At 31.2% G+C, this 16,074-nt stretch overlaps 1 protein-coding gene across 1 annotated transcript; it reads right to left on the bottom strand.

Moving 5' to 3' along the window:
* Window positions 1-396: 396 nt before the first annotated feature.
* Window positions 397-2,509, bottom strand: LOC111913606 (uncharacterized). The gene is made up of 2 exons (XM_023909333.2): window positions 1,835-2,509; window positions 397-1,716 (listed from the first exon to the last, which is right to left on the bottom strand). The coding sequence occupies exons 1-2, from the start codon at window positions 2,507-2,509 to the stop codon at window positions 397-399; spliced, it is 1,995 nt and encodes a 664-aa protein (XP_023765101.2).
* Window positions 2,510-16,074: the final 13,565 nt, after the last annotated feature.

Here is a 16,074-nt window from a genome sequence, read left to right as displayed (position 1 = left end):
CAGGCTACTATCGGAGGTTTATCAGAGATTTCTCCAATATTGTTGTTCCTCTCACCAAATTGATCAGGAAGGGTGTTATCTTTGCTTGCGGGCCTGAGCAGCAGGCATCATCCGAGACTCTTCGCCAGAGATTGTGCGAAGCTCTAGTGTTAGCCATTCTGGAGGGAGTAGAGGATTTCGTATTCTACTATGATACATCCATATCAGGAATGGGTACCATGTGTTGATGCAGAAGGGACCAGGGGCAGACGCAGGAATTAGTTGTAGGGGTTGCACAAATTTTTTTTTCTGGTTAAACATAATATAGAATGTTAAAAGAAATCCGGTCAAACATAATATAAACCATCTAATACAATTTTTTTGATTAAACATTATATAACAACTATCTATTATAATTTAAATTTGTCCTCTTCGTGCATACATCTTTTGAAACCGCTCCATTACTTTTTTATCCTCAACTTTCGTAAGTGCTTCCGTCTCGACATTACAAAGCAATGCGTCGTTCAAAAATTCATCGCCAATTTTGTTATGCAAGTCTGTCTTCAAGAGCTTCAACTTTGAAAAACATCTTTCTACACTTGCGGTCGCTACGGGTAATATTAAAGCCAACTTTAAAAGCTTATAAACCAAAGGATAAGACCGATGCTTCCCTGTACTAACCATCAAACGAGAAAGGTTGGAAATTCCTTTCAAACTAGTGAAACACTCATCTTTGATGCAGGAGTGATAAAATATCTCAAGTTGCCCTTCGAGGTCTATCATATCTGAATCATCAAAGTCATACTTGTATAACTTACCCAACTTCAATAACTTTGATTTGTCAAATTGTGCAAATGAATCACAAGGGCTCAAAGCACCCATGTATTCTAGTAATTGGGTGCTTGTTTCACTAAATCGATCCCGATATTCTGTAAGTTGCATATCTACCACTGTGTTGAAGATTTCAACCTCAAAATGAAACCTATTAGTCTTTTTAGTCCTACGGTTTCTCGCACCAATATACAACTCTTCCGTATCTAAAGTTTCAATTTCGTGTGTTTGACAAAAAGAGGATACTTTTGACAAAATGCTAGCAAACCCTATGTTTCTAAAAGACTGCAATGCCTCCATTGTCCCTCTAACCATCGAAGCAGCTTCCAAAATGTCTAGATCTTTTCTTTGAAGTTGCTTTGACAATGTACCCGTGAGGTGTAAAATTTCATACATCATATGTAAGTAAAACACGAACTCATATGATTTAAAATATGCTAAGATTCCAGATGCTTGTTGACGGTTTGCCAATGACCCTCCCTCCTCTTTCACAAAATCTAAAACTACAAGAACATCTGCAAACAACTTCATCAAACTTGTGAGTGTGTTGAAATGTGAACCCCATCTTGTTTCTCCCGCTCGAACAAGTGTAGTCTCTTGATTTAACCCTCTTCCTGTTTCAAGATCACCACTACACAAGCCTTTTTGCACCTTTTCTCTTGCTTGTTCTCGTAGTAAGTCTTTTCTTTTACACGAGGCACAAACAACATTAACCACCAACAAAATTTGCTCAAAAAAGTCACTAACACCATCATGCTTCTTTGCTACAGCCACAACTACTAGTTGAAGTTGGTGTGCAAAGCAATGTACATAAAAAGCTGTGTCATTCTCTTGTAATATCAAAGCTTTCAAACCATTGAATTCCCCTCGCATATTGCTAGCCCCATCGTAACCTTGTCCTCTTATCTATTAAAATTTAAAACAATTAATATATATATATATATATATATATATATATATATATATATATATATATATATATATATAATTAAATTGAAATAAAAAAAAGTAAAGAATAAATTACCTGACTAAAACTCAACTTATTACTTGTAAGTACTTCATTTATGGAGTTTTTGAGGGTCAAAGAGGATGTATCCTTCACGTGCACTATTCCTATGAATCTTTCTTTCACAAAGCCAAGACTATCGACATAACGCAAAACAATAGCCATTTGTTCCTTTTTTGAAACATCACTAGATTCATCAACTAGTAAAGCAAAAACATCTTGACCAATCTCTTCACGAATACTCAAAAGTACTTCTTGTGCAAAACATTGCACAAGTTCTTTTTGAATTTTAGGGGAAATTAGTTGATTGTTTTTAGGAGCATTTTCTAAAGTATTGTTGAAAATCTCTTCACTAGTCTCTCGAATGGCTTTTAACACTTCAATGTAAAGCCCTCTATTTTCCGAGTTAACCGACTCGTCATGACCACGAAACGGTAAACCGGTTTTTAATAAAAGTGTAACAACAATAATAGAAACACGTAATCGAGCTTTATATTTATTGTCCTCCGCTTCGGTTTGCCTCCTCAAGACTACATTAATTGCTTGTTTTTCCCTCATTAAAAACTCACACTTTTCTCTTGCTTTGTTGTGAAAACTATCAACACCACCCACATGAGTCCGAAATGCATCTTTTTTATTCCAAGTATCAAAACCTTGGGAAACAAATGCATCTCTCCCTCCTTTTTGTCCCATGAGGTCCCCACACAAATAACAATATAAACAATATGCACAATTCTTTTTCACACTATATTCCAACCAATCAAAGTCATTAAACCATGAAGGAACGAATCTTCTAAATCTATCACCTATTTTTTTTAGGAAACTTATGTGCCCTTACTTGACACGGCCCTTGAAGCAAATATGCTCTTCTTACATCATCTCTTATATTTGAATTGTAACTTGTAATCAATGGCCTATCCGCCAGGTCCTTTGGAAGATCTTTCAAGTCAATAGGTTGGTTAGAACATGGTGTTTGTGGAGTTGGATTAGAAACCGAAGGGATTGAATGATTGGTGATTGGTTGTTTGTGGAGTTGCATTAGGATTAGAAACGGAAGGAATTGATTGATTGGTGATTGGTATTTGGGAACATTCTTCACCACTTTCATTAGGATTAGGTCTTTGTCTTTTGGTAAAAAAACCACTTAGTTTAACCTACAAAAATATAACAATTACACCTAATCAAACAATAAAACAAGTTTCTTTCACCTAATCAAACAAAAATTCAATAAAAACTTAACAATTACACCTAATCAAACAATGACTTCAATAAAACAAGTTGCTTTCACCTAATCAAACAATCAATTCAATAAAAAAAACATAGCAATATATGAATATAACCTAATCAAACAATATAACTTCAACAAAACAAATCAATTTCACCCAAGTCAATCAATATCTTTAAAAAACATATCAATTTCAAATATCTAAATGAATTGGTAAAACTTACTTGCTTCATTGTAGAAATTGAAAGAAGACAGTTTGTTGAAAATTGCTTCAAGAAATCGATCAAGATTCAAGGCAAACAACAAAATCGATTTTGGGCAATTGGGCTGTGACTCACGATCAAGAAGACAGAATTGGCCAATTGGGCTGTGAGCCTGTGACTCGATAGAATATAGAAGTCATCCAGGGGTGATCAACATTAGGCAATCGATTGAATTTTGGAGCCTTGGAGGCAAGCCGCAAGCGCCAAGTAGTTGAGTCGACTTCTGGACGATCGGTTGTTGCTGTGTAATCGTTTTTTTTTTTTTTTTTGCTTGTACCGATCATCAATTAGAAACTCAAATAATTAGGATGGGCTATCTTTTTTACAAGCAATTAGCCCAATTGCTAATTTAACCACTTAAGTTTTTTTTGGGCTTTGGGCAATTGGACTATTAGACAATAATCGATTAAAACATTGGATTGCGGGCTCGTTATTATTTTTTTCGTTTGGTAATTCCCGATAGAGTGAAATTTTTTTTATGTAGTTGCACAATTTTTTTAGTAGTTGCACGATTTTTTTACGTAGTGGCACAATAGGTAAAAATTAAAAAAAATAAATTTTTTTCTACTACATGCGCGGAAGCTAGGTGTTGCCGGTGCCACACCGGGCACCTAGCTAGGACCGCCCCTGGAAGGGACACGTGATAACATATGCCACGAGGTAGCTGAAGCCTCACGAGACGAGATATCCCACCCATGATTTGGAGTTAGGGGTGGTGGTATTCACCCTCAAGATTTGGCACCACTATCTTTATGGTGTCCGATGTAGCATATACACCGACCATAAGAGCTTGAGATACCTTATGGATCAACCCAACCTGAATATGAGACATAGGAGGTGGTTGGATGTAGTAAAAGACTATGATTGTGAGATTTTGTATCATCCTGGCAAGGCTAATGTGGTAGTCGATGCCCTGAGTCGTAGAGCAGTGAGTGCTCCGATCCAAGACGTGCGTATGAGGATGACGGTGATGACTCCAGTCTTAGATACCATCCGAGAGGCCCAAGCGGTGGCCATGAGACCAGAGAACCGGAAGAGAGAGCGGGTGATCAGGCATATTTATGAGTTTAAGACTAATAGTCGGGGGCTTATGACCTTCCATGGGCGGATATGGGTGCCATATACGGGTGGAGCCCGACGGATTTTGATGGAAGAGGCCCATAGGTCGAGAGTTTCGATCCATCCTGGGGCCACCAAGATGTATTTGGACTTGAAAAAGGATTATTGGTGGCCATGTATGAAGAGAGATGTGGCATGGGTAGTCGAGAGATGTTTAACCTGTCGTCAGGTCAAGACAGAGCACCAACGTCCCTATGGCCAGTTGTAGCCTTTGGAGATTCCCATGTTGGATTAGGTGTATAAACCCATAACTATAATTAGTATGTACTTGATCTGATATTAGCATGGTTATTTTGGGTTGCCTTCACCATAACAACTTGACATGATGACTTTGGAGAGAGAGGTTATTTAATGATTTATTAATATATTATAAAAATAATATATTAATTGGAAATCATGTTATTTAATTAGTATTTAATCAAAAATTAATTTGGTATTAATTTTGGGATTAAAGGAACTAACTAAAAGTAAGGGGACTGGTTTGCAAATCATTGATAGTTGCAAACTGGGCTGCTGGACTTCCTTGCAATGGGTTGGACGAATTTATATAGGAGGCCTTATAGAAATCGTCCAAGGCCTTGTAAGAAGGATGTCCATGGGATGCTTGGAGCCTAAGTAAGGAATTAGGGGTTTTCCATTGAAACCCTAGCAGCCACAAGTATATAAAGGCCCCTAGACCTCTTGAAATCAGCCACTACTTCACAAAGAGAAACCATAGCCGATTTCTTCACCTCTCTCACTAATCCTTTGCTTTTGGTGTTTGTGATCCCCTTAGAGGTGCTACACGTGAGGCACTCAAACTTTCAAGAGTCGAGATCATCATTGGATTACTTGTTATTATGAGATAACAAGAAAGGTAACAATCAAAACCTAGTTTTTCATATTGATTTTTGAAATTGTATGCTAGTATAAGGGTTGTTGCTTTGGAACTTCTATTTGCACGTATAACTAGATACAAAATTAAATCCAAAGCAATTAGGGTTGCATGAACACGTAGGAATGTTGTTGTGCTAAAAAACCTATCACATATAACAATAATAAAGAAAGAGTGAGAGTGATAACTCACCTTTTCAGTTAGTGCACATTAATTGTCCCACTTCAGCTCCTTTGTCAATTCCTGCATCTTGACCCATCTTTTTCTCTTAGGCATATTCATACACATTCACAAGAATTTTAATACTTATCTTAGCCTATTAAGAGCTTAATTACTCTTAAGATCAAAACAACCACTCAATAGGTTAAAACTCTATCTTTCATTCTCTATATCAAAATCTCATTCAATTGATGAATTAAGCATTTCCTAATACCTAATTCATTATATGTAACTCTAAAATATCAATTACTCAAAATCATTAGTTAGGGTTTCAAGCCCTAACTCTCAATGGGTTAGTTTCACTATGGAAATCACTTCCAAAGCTTGTTAAAAGCTTTTATACACTCTTAATAACCTCATAATGGAGTTATAAACTGATTAACCACTCGAGAAATCTAACCAAATTAACGATTCCACCATTAAAGCTCAAATCTTCATAAGAGGAAGAAATCATTACCTCAATATCATTTTAATCCTTGTAATCCACCATCTCTAGCTTCTCTCAACATCATTTTGGTAGCAAAATCGCCCCATCTCAACTCCTAATCGATCCCTCATGAAGATTGATCGGAATGAGCTCTTTAAACTAATTATAATCTATTTTATGTGTGTTGCCACGTCGCGACCCCTGGGAATCAACAAGGTGCATTGTTGATTCCATTCTAACTCAATGCAATTTTTCTTCCAACTTCAAACGCACATAACTTCTTCGTTTCTATCCGTTTCCAGTGATCTTTATATCCACGCGAAGCTAGGAACATATTCTACATGTTTTTCAAGTCATATCCCATTGACTTAATACGGGTATTCATCTATTAAGTCACAAATTTGGCTTAAAAAGCATAAAAATACCAATTTTGCCCTTTTGACCAAAAATGCATTTATCATGCATTCTTTCTCTAGAACTCACTCATCTAACCTCTTATAGTGACTTAAACTTGTCTTGGCAATCTTCATGAAGTTACAACTTCATATTCTCATCTTTTTTTCTCATAAATGACCAAATTGTCCTTTTCGTCAATATTGACTAAAAATCGATTGTTACAAATATTTTTACAAGTATTTGATGTTTCATATTCACTTGATATTTTTGCTTATGAAAGCTTGAAAAAGATTAGAGTTTCAAGTAAAGATAATGTATGGATGATCATCAAAATAATTTACATTGATTATAATTACAGTGGTTGGCAAATCATTCAAATGTTTGTGTAAGTGTTTGATGTTCATTAGAGTGTTAAAAAGTAACTGAATCCGAATATTTGAGTATACAATCCGAAATTATCCGAAAATCCGAATATTCAAAACTTTTGTATATCCGAAATTTGAATATCTGAATTTTCGGATTCGAATTCAGATAGCTATTTATTATAATTAATTTTTTTTTGATATTTCGGACATACGGTATCTGAATATAATTCATATTTATTAGTTGAAAATGGAAATTTGTAAGTATCACTCGGTTAACTATATTATGTCGAAGCTCGCCCCCCTATAGTCGCTTTAAACTTCCAAATCCATGTTGCACACATGTTATTGCTAATTAGAGATTTCAAATCGATCATTTTCAGATAAGCTACTTTTGCTAAAAAAAACATTACCCAATTTTAGCTATTTGATAATCTTTTACATATTTGTTAGGCTTAAACCCCTATATTTGATTATTAATTGCTACGTCACAGGAAGTTGGACTTATAAACAATAATCATACAAACGGTTTGAAAAAAAAAAGCTTTCTAAATAGTTAATTTACCGATTAATAATCACTATCTATGATTGTTAATCATCCTTAATAAATGAAGGTTTTTTGCCACGTGTCAATCTCTCATGAGCTTTGACACTTGTCATTTTGTGGTATTTTTGAAATAAATATTATCCACTTGTCAATTTTTAGTTTGTTTTAATTTTTAAAATTAAAGTCATATACTATACATGTAAAGTAAAAAAATATCATATATATGATATGATATTAAATTGCAATAAATACGTTTATTCATTTTTTATTTTAAAGTTGTACATTAAAAATATTTTCTATTTACATTTTAATTTAATATTTAAATTTTTTTTCAATCAACCCGTGTAATATACGGGCCTCACACCTAGTTTATATTAAGGTGGATAGAATTTTTGATTGGTTGTAAACTCGTAACTTATAAACATAAAAATTGAAAGAGTAGATTTTCGGATATCAAAATCCAGAATTCGAAATTCAAAAACTTTCAAATATATGAAATTTGAGATATTTTGTTTTGAGCATCTCTACTCCCACCTCTCACAACTCACATGTCACATAGGTGCTACGTTTTTCTCTTTTATCTAATTGCATATATGGAAGGAAAGAAAAAAAAGAGTGGAAGTAACATGTTAGTCGCGCCGCTCAACCCACAAAAACTACAGTATATCCCACGGCGGAATGATGGAGCATGTGGTATCACCAGCTTCTCATCTTGTGCCTCTCCCTCTTTTGATCATTTGAATTTTGAAGTTCTACTGACATTCTTGTGGCAAAATAAAAAGGCAAATCAAAATATTTCCTGAAGAAAAAATTTAAATGTTCAATAATCAACCGTGAACCATGAAATCGAGATCTTATTTATAGATTATTATATTTGGGTAAATTACACAGATGGTCCCTGTGGTTTAAGGTAATCTGCGTGTTTGGTCCCTAACAATTTTTTTTTAACTCGGACCGTCCCTACTTTATATTTTTGTTGCACGCTTAGTCTCTATCTAGCCTAAAAAGACTATTTTGCCCTTAATGACTATTTTCATTTTGTTGGTTCTTTTTATATTAATCAAGTTATTATTAATAAATTAAATTATTAATATATTGCTGGAAAAATGATTGATTCTAGCTTAATCCTCTACAGTTCTTACCACCACCTCCAGTCACCGGCACCAAATTCGGTCATCATCTCCGGCCAAAGATCCATACCACACAAATTACCCAAAAATCAACATAAAGTCATCTAACGTTCAACACTAAATCTGAATATACATCTAAAACCAAACTTGTAACTCAAATTCAACACCAAAATAAAACCAGAAAATGATGATGAACCCTAGAAGAAAACAAGATTCAAGTGAATCCCCCTACCCTTTTTTCGATAGCAGAAGAACACCTTTTGATGCCTTCACCGCTTAACGCCTATTCAATCGATGAGGAATCCTAGAAATAACTGTGGTCTCGAAAATCAGTGAAAATAAAGAAGTTCGATGATGGGAAATCGACATTTAAAACACAAAAATCTAGTCTAGAGACCAACAATATCAGTGATAAACCAAATCGTTTTTTGTTCCATGTGAGAGAAGGGGGAATTCAGTGGGTTCGAAACTAAATAAAGAGGGGAACAAATAAAGACCCTACCGATCTTCAGAAACCCTAGAATCCATCTTCACCGTTGCCAAAGTTTTTTCCCACGAACAGGAACAAAAATTGGTGCTTCAGAAACCCTAGTTCCCATCGTTGGCTGCCATGGTCGAGCTTTCTATAATTTTCGACATATAATAACGAGAGAACGAGGTGTGAAAACCCTAGATCCCTTACCAGGTTGTGCGACTTATAGTTTATGTTTGCCAAAGAAACACCGACTTTCGACGTAGGTTCTTTTTTATTTAATATTGCATCTGATTGGTGGTGGTGGCTCGCCAGAGAATATAGAAGTGGTGGTGTTGTTGGTTCGTTTGAGAAGGACACGAAAACGATGGAGGTGGAGGGTGGGGTTTTATGGGAGGGGATGAGGAAGTGGGCCCACATATCTAATTAATATTTTTTTTCATATATATTAATATTTGTTTTTAATAACTAATATTTTAAAAAATGGTAAAAGAAATCAGTAAGGGTAAATTAGTCTTTTTAAAACGGACAGGGACTAAGCGTGCAACAAAAATATAATGTAGGGACCGTCCGAGTTAAAAAAAGTTGTTAGGGACCAAACACGCAGATTACCCTAAACCACAGGGAACATCCGTGTAATTTACCCATTACATTTTTATCCATAGAACAAATTTATATATAATTATTGTTGTTAACATTTTTCTTGCAGTTTACATAGGATAAAATACAATTTTGTATATCCCATATGTTTTATCGATCGACACATATGTTAATAAAAAGACCCTTAGTAATTATATGTCCAAAATAGCTCTTAATAAATACCCAATAAATATTTGATAATTAATCGAAGATGAAAAAACGTTAAACTAATATTGTTTTATTATCTTCCAAAGTAGATCACTATTGTAAGGATACGGTATTGTTTCCACTTAATATATTGATTATCTATATAAAATACAACACATTTACAAATATCATACAAGTCACTAAAAATGAAATATTTCTTTTTATGACTAATAAATCAATTTCTTAAATATAATAATCGCATTACGATTGAAAAAGTCAAGATAAAAAACGAAATTCTAAATATAAATAGTAAACACTGAATTTTTTGAAGGACAATTTTAAATTAAGTGGTAATAATATATTAATATGATACGTTTTTAGGTATATTTTGTGAAATAAATATTTAAAGACATTATATATTCATAACCCAAAAAAATATAATAATAGATATTGGTTCATTAACAAATAGTTTTATGCTAAAAAAATTATTCATATTAAGTACATCTGTCTTATTGTAGGATGTTATGTTTTCAATAAATATATTTGGAAATTTAATAAAATAATTGAATAGGAATAAGTTGTTTATATTATATACTAAAGAGGAATAATTGACATCACATGCAATTCACGTACGTACAATATGAGGTACAAGTCCTCATTATTTTACCACGGCTTTTGTACCTTCCACAGTTTTGTTTAACAACGACTCATCAATTATTTTTTTTAAGATAAGAGTAAATTACAGTTTAGGTCCCTATTGTATACATTTTTCTGTATGTTCGGTTGTATTAAGAGTAAATTACTGTTTTGGTCCCTATGGTTTTGGTTGTATTTTTAGACGCTTGATACCATCTATCCTCAATTCCTCATGGTTCATGGTTGACTAATCCTTCATTTTTGATCTTTATCCCACTTGACATCACCATTCCGTTAAATATATGAAACGACTAAAATGTCCTGAGTGTTTTTTTTTTTCAAATTCTTTTCTCTTTTTCGCTTTAGAGCTATTATTAGGAAAAAAATAAAATATGACAAACAAACTCTTATGTTTGTCCATCTTTATTCTTTACTTATTTTTGTCTATTTTTAAGCAATAAACTTTTCAAAATCGTCTATATGTAGCTACTCAACTTATTTTTGTCCAATTTTAGATAATGAAATTTTCAAAATTATTTTATTTTAATCATGTAAGTAGGTTAATGGCTATAGCCTATTACAAAGAGTAAAATAAGACGGTTTTAAAAAATTCCTTACATAAAAGTTGACAAAAATAAGTTCAATCACTAAAAGTAGATGATTTTAGAAAGTTTATTACATAAAAATATTAAGTTATTAGGTGTAAAACGCATGCATTATATGGGTTAATTAAAAAAAATATAAAAATTTCAAATATATAAAAATATATTTGAAATCTTTGTATTTGTTGTATACTCAAATATATAAAAATATATTTGAAATCTTTGTATTTGTTGTATACTAGGTGTAAGACTTATGTATTACATGAGTTAATTAAAAAATTAAATATAAATGTCTAAATATTTAAGAACTTTGGATTTATAAAAAAAATAAGAAAACTAATGACTTATTAAAATTGATTTTTTTATCTTTTAAATTTAAATAAATAAACAAAATAAACTAATGAGTTTTAGTTTGAGAATTTTGAAAATAAGAAGGTAAGTCTATTAATAAAATTGATATTCATTTATTACTATATTTATTATAATTATTACATTAAAATATTATATGGAATTTATTAAAATAGAAAAACCCATAAAATGACATGTGGAAAAAAAAATTAATTCAAAATAATAACAAAATGACATTTGACAAATTGAATGAGAGTATGACATATGATAAAAAAAAAGCCTTCATTTATTAGAGTAGATAAAAAATGGACTGATGAAATAATTTGTTTGTCATTTTTAACATATCCACTTATTATTATTATTATTATTATTATTATTATTATTAATAATGAATCCTACCATATACCACATGTATATGCCGCCATATATTACCGCTATTGTCGTGAGATTTTGCTAATAATATATTAGGTTTTAGTTTTGACCTTCTTATTTTATATTCAAAAGATTAGGGTCTTGTTTGATTGATATTTTTTCAGGTCCAAATAGTTCTTTCTGGCTCAATGGACCGGAAAGACTGTTTGATATGCACAAAAAAATGAGTCTTTCTCGGTAAGATATATGACTTTTCCAGAAAGTTTTAAAACCATATATTTTTGGCTGAAAAGACAAGTGTGTCCCAAATTCCGTCTCTTTCTTTCTTGTATTATTAGTTTCTTTTAAATGATATTTTTAATTTTTTTATTGAATTATTATATATTAATAAATATTATTTTTAAATACTTATGTATTAATTAATATTATTTTATTGGATTATTAATTTCTTTTAAATAGTTATTTTTTTATTTCTTTTTATTGGATTATTATATATTAAAAAATATTATTTATAAATATATAATATTTATATATTAATAAATATTAATTTATTGGATTATTAATTTCTTTTAGTTAATTTTTTAATTCATTTTTATTGGATTATTTTTTTTGACAACACTACAATCATCCTCATATATTTTGAAAAAAATCTATCGATCCCACCACTATCGGACATAAACCGAGTCAATAATCACATGTTGAGTTATAAGAAAATTTTAAAATTGCTAGAAAGAATAACGACGTAACATTCACTTGAAAAAAACTAAAAACAACTTAATCGACATTCTATTTGAATTTTAAATGATTATTATGTAATTTTGATTTTGTATGACAATTTGTATGTTTTTATAATTATTCAGCAATTTCATCCATCACAGTATAGAACAACAGGGTAATATTGTCATTTTTCATTATTCAGCACACTCAATCAAATGTACAATCAAACAACATGGTTTTTTTCCTAGTCAGAAAACATTTCCCATACAGCACTTTTCCAGACAGAACTTTCTCGGACATAAATTATCAAACGGGGTCTAAGAAACAATGTTATCTAACAATACCTATTGTTTTCTTCATTGATTCAAACAACATTTCATATCGAAACCTCCAAATGCTCCACCAAACCGTAATGAACATCGTTATCTTAAGACAATTGAACCATTGAAAGAAAAATACAATATCAACAAAAAACTGACATATCCATAACTAGGGATGAGCATAAGTTGGTACCCGCCTTATTTCGTGAGAACCAGAACCAGTCTAGGCAGTTCTTAAATTTTTGAAACCAGTCCCGGAATCCACGGTACCGGTTCCAAGAGCAAGTAACCCAGTTACATCTATTTTATTAACTTTTGTCAATAAAACCGCAATTTAGTTCGGTCCAAATCGAATCAATTCAGATTAAAAACGGACAAAATCAGATCAATATATTGTAAACTTGTCTAAATAACACACACATATTCATATATATATATATATATATATATATATATATATATAAACCAGTTTCGACGGGTACCCAACAAGTAGCATTTATGAAAAAATGAGAACCGAAATCGCTTAAGGCGATTCCAGTTCCAGAACCATCAAATCCAAGGCGGTTCCGATTTCAAAAGTGGGTACCCGTTCCGATGCTCATCCCTATCCAAAACCCATAAACAAACAAGACATACTCTGAGGAGGTAGGGGATGTGCAACCACGGGCCTATGTCGTCAAAGGGGCTTGATTTTTTATTTATTATTATTATTATTACGTATCAGGAAAATTCCGTCGCTAATCCATTACAAATATGTTTCTAGTTCGTTACATGTCTGTTTCTAATTCGTTTGAATCATATAGCTTCTGTCAAGATTCTATTGTTAATTACATCTGTTGATTATTTGCAACTGAACAATATTTATATTTTAATCCTACTCACTAATATAATTAATGACGGTTAATTAGATGTTGAATCTATACAGACGTAGTCAACGGACGATATGTGACCAAATAGCTATCATTGTTGGGCATCGCAGAAAGATATATTTCACACTTTCCTCCTGATATTACATGTTTCTTTTAGTGTTAGATAGTGTTAGATTACAGTCGTCATAACTACTCACCGACACTTCAGTATAAAATAGCAATTTTGCGTTTTTTAGCATACCTTGTTACAATGAGCTAGCGGATACATTTTAATATTAAATTGTTGCTCATAGAACTTTAGAAATTTGTTTTATTTTTCTTAAAACTTTAAAGTTTGTCTTAACATTCTTTTCCCGCTTTTCACTTTTAAAGAAAATGTAAACGTAAAATGAAAAATGGAAACGGTATTAGATAAAGGTTAGTAAATGTGTTTATTGTGTAAAATGACCCCTTGAAGATAAACACAATCCTACTACCATACAAATGAACATCAAATAAGTTGTGCATTTTGTGGATCTAGTTTTTAGAATGCAGGAAGAAAAATATTAAAAATAAATGATCTTAAAAAACTATATCTTCTGGTTCTCCGTTGGAAAAAGCCACAAATCTTTATATCAATAAGATATTTAAAGGTGAGATTTGATTGTCTTAGAGGGTTCATTATCTTTTGATACCCTATTTACCAATTTTAAACCTAATATGGGAGATTAATACTCTAGTGACTCAGTTTCATTTACAAGACACTGCTTATTCTTTCATAGCATCTTTTGATACCCAGTTTACCCATCTTTTAAACGTTATTCTTTCATATAATTTTATTTAGGGATATTCATAATTGATCATTAACAATAAACAATGGTTGATATAATCAAAATAACAAGGTTTTTTTTTGTGATTTGGAAAATGGCAATTTGTTCAAAATGGGTCATTCCAAGTTTATATCACATTAAAATTATTTTTTCTCACAAAAAATATATTTCAAACTGATATTCAAGATCATTCTAGACAAAAAAAAAATCATATATTTTTGAAGATGATCTGATTTTCCAGTTTGTTTCTTCGGTTACACTTTGTGTTTTTCTAAGATGATCTGATTTTCAGTTTCCTCCGGTTTGTCAATTCTGGTTGTTTTCGTTTTAAAAACAATTGCTCGGATTTATAAATTAGTTTGATTTAATTTATTTTTAATCGTGTGTATTTTTTGTCAACGACATACTAATTGCTTCAAAAACAACTATACCCCTTTCAGTGTTTCAGACTACCGATAGTAACTCTATGTTATTCATATATGTTAATATTAAATATTTGGATTGAATGATTCAATTGGTTAAACTGAAAAATAAGTATGTCATTTCCTGATATATTTGCAAAAGTATTGTAACTACAACGATGTGCAAGTACAATAATATGTCTGTTTGCTTTGCTTCAAATGATTAATCTTTTTAAAATAACATAAATATGTGAATATAAATTTTCAACCATGTATTATGTAATAAGTTACTTGAGATACATCATTTGACTATAACAATAATTATATCTTTTTAATATGTTTTTTTTACATTTCTACAAATCATTATATATACGTCGTTATAATAAAAATGATTTGACAATTGCTTTCACGGAAAAATTCATGTGTTCTCTTCACCAGGAAAATTATTAAAAAAAAAATATTGAATTTGTTCTACAATTAAAACTGAGCATGTACAATCTTCTTCTCTAATAAATGAAAATAATTTTGCCACATGTCACTCTCTTATTAACTTGGACACATGTCATTTTTTGGTATTTTTGAATAAACGTTTTTTCCATGTGTTATTTTCTCATTGTTTATCTTTTTTTAATTAACACATCATATTTAAACCTCAATTATTAATTGCCTTATTTGAAAATAATAATTAAATTATAATATTACAACTCATATTATTGAATATGTTTCATTTTAAATTTTAAATTTTAAATTTAAATAAATTTTTGTTTAAACCTTCATATTTAATTTTTTTGTTTTATTCAACCCGTATAACATACGGGTCTCACAACTAGTACTCAATAAAACAAATTAGATATCTGGTAGTCGGTATTGTTAAGATGATGTTTTGTTATTTCGATTAAGAATGTTGGCAATGGAAAACACACAATTAAAAATAAATTAAACAAATGATGGAACAATTCTAGAATCCCAAACGGAAAACGGGAAAACTAAAAGGTCAAATTATTTAGAAAAATATATAGAAAACACAAAACCATAATACTAAAATAATAATAATAATAATTAATAAAAATAAAAATAAACAGATCATCGGGAAAAAAACAAAAAATATAACTGAAAAGTCGAATCATTTTAGTAAATCAATAAATAACAAAAAATGTAGCAGATGAATAGGCTTCGTCTTAAATCGTTTGCCGTTTCAAAAAAAAATAATAGACAAAACTTCAAAAATGATCCTTGTGGTTTTCGAAAATATCAAGTTTAGTCCTTAAGTTCAAAAAACCTCACAGATGGTCCCTGTGTTTCAAAACTTTTAACAAATGGTCCTTTTCGCTAACTCCGTTAGCTTTTGGCCGTTAGATGAAGGG

Source organism: Lactuca sativa, chromosome 1 (assembly GCF_002870075.4).
Source record: "Lactuca sativa cultivar Salinas chromosome 1, Lsat_Salinas_v11, whole genome shotgun sequence".
Lineage (NCBI taxonomy): Eukaryota > Viridiplantae > Streptophyta > Magnoliopsida > Asterales > Asteraceae > Lactuca > Lactuca sativa.
The sequence above is the reverse complement of the archived record's forward strand: the minus strand, read 5'-3'. Positions and strand labels throughout refer to the sequence as shown.